This window comes from Sceloporus undulatus, chromosome 1 (assembly GCF_019175285.1).
Source record: "Sceloporus undulatus isolate JIND9_A2432 ecotype Alabama chromosome 1, SceUnd_v1.1, whole genome shotgun sequence".
Classification (NCBI taxonomy): Eukaryota; Metazoa; Chordata; class Lepidosauria; order Squamata; family Phrynosomatidae; genus Sceloporus; species Sceloporus undulatus.
The window spans coordinates 352,222,513-352,232,908 of record NC_056522.1 but is presented as its reverse complement, the minus strand read 5'-3'; the positions used below and the strand labels follow the sequence as shown (position 1 = coordinate 352,232,908).

The window sequence follows — 10,396 nt, the reverse complement described above, 5'->3', positions numbered from 1 at the left end:
TTTATCAGTTACAAGTCTTGAGTTGTTGTTAATTGCCACCACCACCATCCTGATCATCCTGCCTTTTCCCTAGTTTGGGACTCAAGAGAGATTACCGAACATTGGGCCGGTACAGACCGGTCTTTTGCAACATCCTCATCCCATGCTAGGTTTGCCTTGGGGTGCTCCGCCCACATTGCCCCTCAACCCTAGCACGTGACGAGGGTGTCACAATGGCGGCGCCCTGTACACATGAGCATTGTTACGCAAGTGCCGCGCAGGGCTTGCATAACCAGTGCCCCACTGTGGCGTAAAATAACCCCGCTTTTCATGGATTCTTTTTCCGCCAGCGGGAAGCCTCACAGTTTGGCGGCTGCGGCTTCCTTCCAGCAGAAAAACAGGTGCTGGGAGGCTCATTTTCAACTTATGGTGACTCAAAAACAAGATTTGTTCAGAGGGAGCCTTCCACTGAGGCCGAGAGCATGTGGGTTTCCATGGCTGAACAGGAATTCAAATCCTGGTCTTCAGGAGTCCTAGTCAAACCACACTGGTTCTCTGCAGATATATATATATATATATATATATATATATATATATATATATATTAGCAGTAGTACATAACATTGACATTTTAAAAGCAAGTGTTCTCCCATTAAGCTATAAACACTCACAAACCCTGGATATAAAAGGCACGGGCTGGAGACATTTGTGGAATGTCATGTTATGTTTCTCCAAACATTGTAAAGTTTCTCCAAAGGAAGAATGACTGGAAACCAAGCAAACAAGTCTTCCCTTTTAAACTATAAATTTAAAAAAAAACATATTTAAAGAGAAGAGAGCATTCCAAACCTCAGGACGAAAAGGTTAGGAAGAGACATTAGATTATACTAGCAAGTGAACATGGTAGACTTAATAGATTTCTTATAGTTCCCTTAAAAGTGACCTTAATAATAATAATAATAATAATAAAAATTTTATTTCTATTTCCCGCCTGTCCCAGTGGATCAAAGTGGGATTACAAGCATAAAACCACAATAACATCTAGATTACAATAAAATATCATCACTTAAAAATACAGTTCAGGACGATAAAAGCATCATCTAGCATGCAGTATTACAGCCAAAAGTAGGATTTTCCTTAGGTTCTTCATAGAAGATAAGGTGGGTAGGCCCGTGGAAGATATCCGTCTTTAGTGCCTTCTTAAAGGCATCTAAGGTGGTAATAAGATGGATCTCTTCTGGCAAGTTGTTCCATAATTTAGGGGCTATGGCTGTATATGCTCTGTGGGAAGTTGTTGTTAATTTGATCTTTGAGTGTTCTAATAAATTCTTCCCAGATGTTCTGAGTGCAGGGCGGGTTGTGTAAGGAGAGGCTTTCCCTCAAGTAACTCAGGCCCGAACTATATAGAGCTTTAAAGGTCATAACCAACACCTTGTACTGCACCCAGAAGCTAATTGGCAGCCAGTGAAGAGATTTTAACACTGGTGTTATATGGTCAAACCTAGATGTATTGGTGACCAATCTGGCTGCCACATTTTGAACTAGCTGAAGCTTCCGACCTTGTTAAGCCCCATGTAAAGCGCATTACAGAAATCAAGATGAGAGATTACCAGTGCATGTACCACTGTTTCAAGGTCCTTTCGGTCCAGGTAGGGACGCAGTTGGAGTATCAGCCGAAGTTGGTACCAAGCACTCCTGGCCATCGCAGCCACTTGCGATGATAACTGTAGAGATGAGTCCAGGAGTACTCTCAAACTGCAAACTTTGTCCTTTAGGGGAAGTGTGACCCAGTCCAGGACTGGTTGACAAATCTCCGTCCCTAGACTTGGGATACCTATCACGAGTACTTCCGTTTTCTCTGGATTCAGCTTGAGTTTGTTTTCCCTCACCCACAGAAGAGGCAAATCCAGACTGATACTTAACCCTTTAAGAATACAATGTTCAGTCTGAAAATCCATTCAGCATCACTATATAGCAGTAATATATTACAATCAGATCAACTGTAATTATGTGAATAGATTCTCTCAGTGACTAGAAATGTAAAGTCACTTTAGTCATGCGGATATTCAATAAAATGCTTATTAATCACACATGCAAGGCTTTGTCCCAAATAATGCATTTAAAGATAGTTAAGAATAAATGTTGTGCATGCATTAGTTTAGATAAGATAAACTGTGGAATATAACTTGATATGAGATGCAGTAATATTTATCATACACTTGTTAATTAAGGGATGAGTGACCTCACAGGTGTATTGACTATCTTTTGTGTAATGTGATAGGATACATACTGTTGTAAAAAGTGGAAGTACAGAACCAAGGGGATATTTTATATCATTTTATGACATTTATATACTGCTCATTAATAGAGTCCTTTGAACAATGTGCAAAACTTATAAATCAGAAGAGGCTTAAAACAAAAGCAGTACAACCTGCATAAAATCTACCCACTCCAACACACATCTGACACAGAAACTGACTCTATATTACAAGAGGATGTGGACTAACCTCTGAAACCATCTGACATAATAAAATTGTTAACACAATGGGCCCTTGATATCTTCTAGGGTTTGGTTCCAGGACCATCCATGGATGCTAAAATCTCATTAAGTCCAATGAGATATGTGAGGCTCCATTGGGCCCCCCTCCTGCTTTTGCCTGAGCTGGATGGGACCTCTTGTGTAATCTTTTTAGTGTAATTAACTCTCGCCTCCACCACCTATTGAGTTGAGTCCTCCCTCTTTACAAAGCAACAGGACATTGCTGGGAATTCCACTTGCTCTTTTTGTCTATGATGCTACAGACATGCTTCCCTCCCTTTCTCAAATCCTGGAGAAGGGCCAGACTGAGCTCAGGGTCATGAAAAGGAGTGTGAGAGAGACAAAGTACTTTTAAAGGAAGACTATGTTCTAAGTAACAAAATCCTATATAAAAGACTATCTCTTCACATGAAGAACTGTCTCCTTCTTCAGGTACAGATTAGAAAGTATAAGGTACAGAGTAAAACATTTCAGCCAAAGCAAGAAAAGAATCAAAATATCCTCATGCGACTGGCTGTACATTCTCCTAATTTTACTCACAGATCTGATGGGATATGCGGTCCTTGATGTTCATGCGATAGCTGGGAACAGGGACTCCAAATGGAGCCCCTGCTCTAGATGTTCCTTTGTTTCAGCACTCCATGGTGTTTAGGGAGAGAGTCGGAGACAAAGAGCCCTTGCACTTTTAATAACATCTGCTCAGAATCCTCGCAAAGCTTCCCGCTTCTGCCTGGCAGGTCTTCTCACTGGGCAATTGCTATCTTGTTACCTCCATGATGCTGAGCTTCATAAAAATGTACTGTAACTGCATATCCTCTCATATTTAATCCTTTGTTACCTGGGGAGAAAGCTCTGATAATGAGAGGGCTCCTCATTATTACAGCATAGTAAAATGATGTTCATTATATGACATTGCAAAATCCAGGCTTCCTTTTTGGAATTTATATATTTTAAAAAATATTTTCAAACCATGGATGTTTGAATCCACGGAGAAAGAATCTGTGGATACGGAGGGAAGAATATATCTATACATTTCTTCTACAGAGTTCAATGGGACTTTCTGTCAAATAACTGTGTACAGCAGCCTTCCCCAATCCCGTGCCCTTGACATGTGTTTGACTGCACCTCCCATTGTACCACCAGCTGTGATGACAGGAGTTAGAGTCTAACACATCTAGTAGGCATTAGGAAGGGGAATGCTAACGTACAGAATTGCAGCTGAGGGTGCCAGTGAACTTTGTTGTTAATGATAATGATCATAATGATGAGGAAAATGACAATGATGATGATTTTGCTCTTCCAGTCACTGTATGTGTCCAGCTGAGAATCCTGGTTGTAGAGATCAGCCATTCACCATCTTGTACAGAGACATGGATGTGTCGGGACGAACAGTGCCCTCTGATATATTTCAAATGCAAGCCACTTCCCGCTACCCTGGTGCTTATTACATCTTCCAGATCAAATCAGGAAATGAAGGCAGAGAGTTCTACATGCGGGTGAGTCTGATTTGGGACACAATGTTCACTTAATTTACTCACTTATTTTAGGACAATGCTGTATAAAACATGAAATCATAAAATCAAGCTGCAAGTAGGTGATGTTCCGTCACTTAGCTCTTCAGTAACCAAAGAGTCTATAATTTTCATTATATATGTGTGTAATACAGCCTTGCAAACATGTAAATTCTGTAAAAACAAATACAGTAGTTCTCAAACTGCTTTATTAGAGCTGACCTGCCATGCATCAGTAACTGCAGAGTCATGTGCATGACTAGTCAGATGTAAATCCCATTAAGTTCCAGGTTGGTTTATATAAGATTGCAGCCTGTCAATTACATGTAGAATACTAATGGTCTGATGGCAGAAGATGTGGCTGCTGCTTTCTTACTTGGTCACCGAGGGGTTATTTTGGCTTGCCACATGTAATTAGACAAATAACTTTGGGGAAAAACTACACTAAAGCCCTGGAGTTCAAAAGCCCCGATTGGACTTTCAAAACTTGTGTTGCATCTTCTGGGGGGTGTGGTGGTGTGGGTGTGGAGCTTATCAGACGACAAAATAAGCAGTCTTACCTCTTCTAAATTCAACTCAGGATCCGGGATGCTTCCGGATGTTATCAGACCTAAATTGCTGTCAATCAAGCTGTGATGCCGGTGCTCAGATTCATCCCAGGTCGAAGCCTGGCTCCAACTTCAAAAAAGGCTTCGACTCAGGATGCATCCAGGCGGTGGCATCACAGCTAAATCAATGGCAGTTTAGGTCTGATAACATCCAGAGGCATCCCAGAGCCTGAATTGAATACGGAAGAAGTAAGATGGATTATTTCTTTGTCTGATAAGCTCCCTAATGTGTCTTCAAGTCACCTTTAGACTTATTACAACCCCATTAATTTCACTGGGTTTTCTAATGCAAGGAATACTCAGAGTGGGTTGCAGCAGTTCCTTCCTCTGAAATATAGCCTAGAGCACCCGGCATTCATTCATGGTCTCCCATCCAAATACTAACCAGTGTTGATCCTGCTTAATTTCCAAGATCAGATGGGATCTGGTGCCTTTAATTAGTCCAATGCAATAGCTTTTAATTCATGTTTATATGATTAGCTAGGACAAGTAATGAATGAAAGTTCCAAAAACAGGAAATCAGTCCACCTAGCAATAGCAAGTACATTTCTATACTATGCCAGCCACAGCTGCTGGTGAAACATCAAGAACAAACTCTTCTAGAACACAGCCTCATAGCCCAAAAAACCCACAAAAACATTTCTATACTAGCATTCCCTAAGTGGTTTACAATGTGTAAGCCAACTGCTCCCAACAAGCTGGGTACTCATTTTAGCAACCTATGAAAGGATGGAAAGCTGGGTGGACCTTGGAGCCCTCCTCTAGCATCTAATTTACAGCATTGTGGTTGCAGTATCCGCATTTAATCACTGCACCATCAGGGCTCCCTAAGCATCACCTAGAAGCTTGTGTCATCATTACAGACATGGTTCTTAATCCACTAATTCAGAAATGTAACCCGTTTTATGGTCCCAAAGACAAGATCTGAAACACAGTGGAAAATAATCTCCATGTAATCTGATTATTAAACATAAACTTTAAATAAAGAGATTTTAAGTCATTTCCATGAAAGGTTTGTACTCAAACTTTGATGATCCCTCAAGGAAAGTGGATTTCTATAGCTATCCAAAAAAAAAAAAAAAAAATAAAACAACTCAAACACACATCTCTGCCCATGAAAATGTGGATATTATCAAATAGTTCTTATTCAACCTACAAAGATGTGTTTCAGTGACTGTACTAAGTGTGGAGAAACTCAATCTCTTTTTATATGTTTCCCTTATAGCAAACTGGACCGATCAGTGCCACATTAGTGATGACTCGTCCTTTGAAGGGGCCACGTGAGATTGAGTTGGACCTGGAGATGGTTACTGTTAACACTGTCATCAACTTCAGAGGAAGCTCTGTCATTCGACTGAGGATATATGTGTCACAGTATCCCTTCTAAACTTTAGAATGTCATTGCTTTCCTAAAAAAGAAAAAGAAAGAAAGAAAAATTAACAGTCGAAAAGGACATCATCCCTTTTCTGCCAAAACTTTCTTCTCAGGAGTCAGTGCATCTAATAACGCAACATGAAATCAGTATTAAAAGTTGTCACAGTGGCTCATGTTACAGTGATGGCCCAGGCCTCCTCAAGGTTTGAAACCGCCTGAGCTTTTAATTCTCAATGGATTTCTTAGGCAATTTGTTTTGTTTTGTTTTGATTGATCATGTGCTCTTAAGAAGCTTTTTTCTTGCTTTCCAAACACTTTTTAGAGTGTGATTATAAGCTTAAACTGTGAAGCTCTCCACCTTTATAACGGCAATGCTACTTAGCAAAAGCACCAGCAAAACCATGGGAAAAGCTAGCTTTGGCTCTGTTCTTTTTCCTTCCTTTAACAGAAGGCAAAAATGCAAACAAAACAACTGTGGAATTGGGGGAATCATCAGCCACTCTTTCAAAAATATCCGGAATTATCATTTCTCATCCTTCTATGTTATCTCAATCAAAAACTGTCTCATATTGGCCCTCTTTTGTTTGCACATCTCCAAGAAATTATCCTTCCTTTCAGTCTGGGTTCTTTAATCCCGGAAATCATTGGTGAGGATCCATAGTACCAACACATACCTAAGACTTTTACTTTTTGAACCTACCTGTGCAATGAGGACCTACTTTTCTTTAAAATGGAAAAAAATCACAAGTAGTTTGTAATATGGCACAGGATTGATGCTCAGTTTTAAAAATTAAACAACCTCATCCCAGCTGTTGGGTACACATTAAGTAGCTCCTTAGATTACAGCAATAAAGTCATTAATTTCTGAGGGGGAGAAATTGGGAAGTCCATTGAACATACCTATTGCAAAATCTATATGGCCTGATAATCCATTTATATTTCAGGCTCCCAAATGGCCAACCACAAGGCAGCCTGCAATTAGATATTGAGCTTTATTGTAGTGCATGAAAATACACATGTAGCCACAGGTCACTTTTCAACTGCTATGGACATGCTCTGCATTCAGAGCTCTTCTTTGTTCTCTTCTGTGAGTAGGAACAACTGTGATATGAAAAAAGAGATAACCAAGGTTTCCAGGTTCTCTAATTATCAGATGGGAATGTTGGCCATGCAGAAGTTCTGAACTACAGTTCTCATAGCCATGTTGGATGGAGTTGATGGGAATTGCAGGCCAAAGCTTCTGGAAGGTCAAAAGATCCTTTCTTCTGGATAAGTAGAATTGAAGGAAATAGGCTACGGCCTGAGTCTAGTGCCATGGAAAGCCACTACAAGCATAGACTGTTGCGTCCTGGGTGGTCGGACTTAGTATAAAACAGTTTATATTAAGTGGTCTGACTTAATATAAGACACTTTTATTTGTTCAGTTCTTCACAGAAAAGAAATACTCTATGCCCATACAAAGCCATGTACACAGAACATCTTTCTGTGAAGAAGGGAGCCAGAAGTTCTGCAGCTCTATATATACATTTATACATAATAATTTATACCCTAAACAAGCCATTATTATCACATAACATTTATTTGCTGTGAGTTCACATGAAACATTTCATTCTTCTGATTCAATTAGACTGCTGTTGTGATTGAGCTACCATAGCATTTAGCTAACATGAACTGGCTATGCATTATGTAAGTTTAGTCTCTGAATGCACATCTAAAATGGTTGAATTTCAATGGTAGCACAGCAGCCTACGCATCCAGGGCTTGAAAACAAACCCACTGAGATATGATGATGTAGACAATGATGCTCCTAGATTTTAGAAAAACCTAAGTTGGAGACATGTTTATAGAAGCAAAACCTGAAATGAATCATATAAGGAATACATTTGTGACTACAGCTTCTTTCTTATGCACAACATTTGTCTTTCCATTGTTGTTTAGATTTGACTTCCAGCATCAGTAGGAATATATATAATATTAAATCATTTCAATAGATTTCAGTAAAAATAATAGATTCCTTCAGTGACTTTGGGAACTCAGGATTTTTTAATTGTTTTATTTTACTTGGGTTTGTAAACTGTTTTCTGACAGAGAACTAGATTACTCATCAACAAACTATATGCATTTAAGTGGTTCACAACAGTTCTATATCCTTGTTAGTACTTTGCCTATCCTAAGCCCTGAATAGTGTGATCACATAACAGATTGTGGTTCTGATCCAGTTATGTCTAACCTATACATTATTTAACATGTTAATCTTTATGGACTCAATTTCTGTTTTAGCTTCAGCATTTTTTTCATCTCAGCAGGCTCTAATTTGAAGCAAGCAAAAGATGTACAAATCAAAAGGAAATAAGGAGATTCTGTTTGGGTAGATACAGGTTTGGACTTTGAGTAACCTCCACCTTAAGCAATTAAATGTGGTTTCATAAAAAATGTCTTAGCATAAACACGTTGTTGAACCAACACATCAAGGACAGTTTATATAACTCACGTATGATGGAAGTGACTGGTATGAATTTAAGAAGCATGAGACATTATTATAGATTCTTCCCACATTTATGCCTTTTGGGCGTTTAACAGTATACAGTTTTACCATTCAGTGCATGAGGAGCTGGCAACCATGGGCTCATGCACTTTCCCTTGCCTTCTCCTCCATTGGGATTGTGAGGAGATGTGAAGGATTCACTTCTTGGTATAAACCTGTAGTTTGTTAATACAAAGAAGGAGAAAACTCTTTTTATTTTCCTGTCTTGTTATTAAACTACAGTAGTTCACTAATTCAGAGCAAATAAGGAACTGGTTAGCTTAGAAACAGAGGTGGCTCCCTTTTACCTCTGCTTGCCATTTTAAACCATAGTTTGGAGCTGCATTTTAGGTCTTTGTGAATTCATTGTGTAACATCAACATACATACCCATTGCTTGTGAAATGGCTTTCACCTCCACAACTCTCAGTTTGCCATTTGCAATAACTGGGTAAATTCGTTTTTTGAGCAAACACGTGCAATGATTAACATAAAGGTACTCCCTTTCATTGTATTATAGGATGACAGACTGTCATAACAGAATCCGAGCCTTTCTAGAACTACCTAAGTGCAGATGGTTAGACATAATTCTTGCTTTGTCCCCTGAGAAGGCCATAATAATTCCAGGTAAAATGTTCTTATGAAATTATGGAGAAGATATTATCAGTTCACAAGTGAATCCTCTGTGAAAACTTCCCTGAAAAAAAACATGGAAATCAGTAAGTAAATAAAATACATTTGAACACTTGGATGGTCCTAATTCATTTCTGTAGGTCTTCTGAAAGAAAATTGCTCAACTGATCATGCTGTTTGGGTACAGTTATAAAAACCATGAGACATGAGTTCTTGCTTTTTCAGTTTCTTATTGAGCTTTTATCTTTCTCACAGTAGTTTAGATAGTTACTTAATCTGGAGAGTATCCAGATAGGCCTCATCAGAGTACTTTATACAGACCAACATACTGTGTCACAAAGATGTATTTCATCTTGGAACTGTGAAGACTTGTATCTTATCCTTAGTATGTTTGTCCAGTTGTTTGAATTTGATTTTAAAACACTCAGCCACCATTCAGATTCATAATCTAAAAACATCTGAAGAACTGATTAGTTCATTCCCACTAAGATTCTGAAGTGTCTAGACAGAATTTAAAAGTTAAAAAATATGGGGCATCCTATAAAACCAAAATAACATGTCTTTGTACTTCTCTATTTCAACCGCAGAGACCAGATTTTTCTGTGTCTTTGGTCTTGCTGCAGTGTGAACTCAGTTAATTTTTGTTGATATACAGTGACTATAAATTGTAATATATTTATGCTGCATATCAGCAATATTTGTATGTTCTCATTGTATGCGAATCTAATGGGTTTTTTTAGAAAAAAATTGGAACTTTGTAATAGCAAGACCCTTAAAAATCAGACACATAGCTGTGTTAGTATGGAATATTAGCATGCAAAAGGATCATAAACTTTTGTAGATTTGGGCTGCATCTGCACTGCAGAAATAATCCAGGTTGACACAGCTTTAACTGCCATGTGTCTATGCCACAGAATTCTGGGTGTTGTAGTTTTGTGAGATATTTAGCCTTCTCTGTCAGAGAGCTCTGGTGCCACAATAAACGATGGATTCCCATAGCTTTGAGCCTGGCAGTTAAAGTGGTATCATTTCTGCAGTGCAGATGCAGCCTTAGCCTACTTCCTCAGATGTATCTGAGGAAGTAGACCAAGTCTATGAAAGGTCTACATCTTCTTTCCCTTTGAAGACCCAGAAAAGAATAGGAATTTTTAAAAAAATTGCTACTGCAGAACATTTCAACCCAAAGCCTATGTTTTAAGAACAAATCACAAAGCATGTATGTGCGCCC

The 10,396-nt window shown here is 38.8% G+C and overlaps 1 protein-coding gene across 1 annotated transcript in view; it reads left to right on the top strand.

Moving 5' to 3' along the window:
• Window positions 1-10,072, top strand: part of FBLN5 (fibulin 5) — a 73,016-nt gene extending 62,944 nt beyond the window's left edge. The window contains exons 9-10 of the mRNA XM_042460583.1: window positions 3,822-4,014; window positions 5,863-10,072. Coding sequence (XP_042316517.1) covers window positions 3,822-4,014; window positions 5,863-6,024 — 355 coding nt within the window. The 3' untranslated portion in view covers window positions 6,025-10,072. The remainder of the gene's footprint in view (window positions 1-3,821; window positions 4,015-5,862) is intronic.
• Window positions 10,073-10,396: the final 324 nt, after the last annotated feature.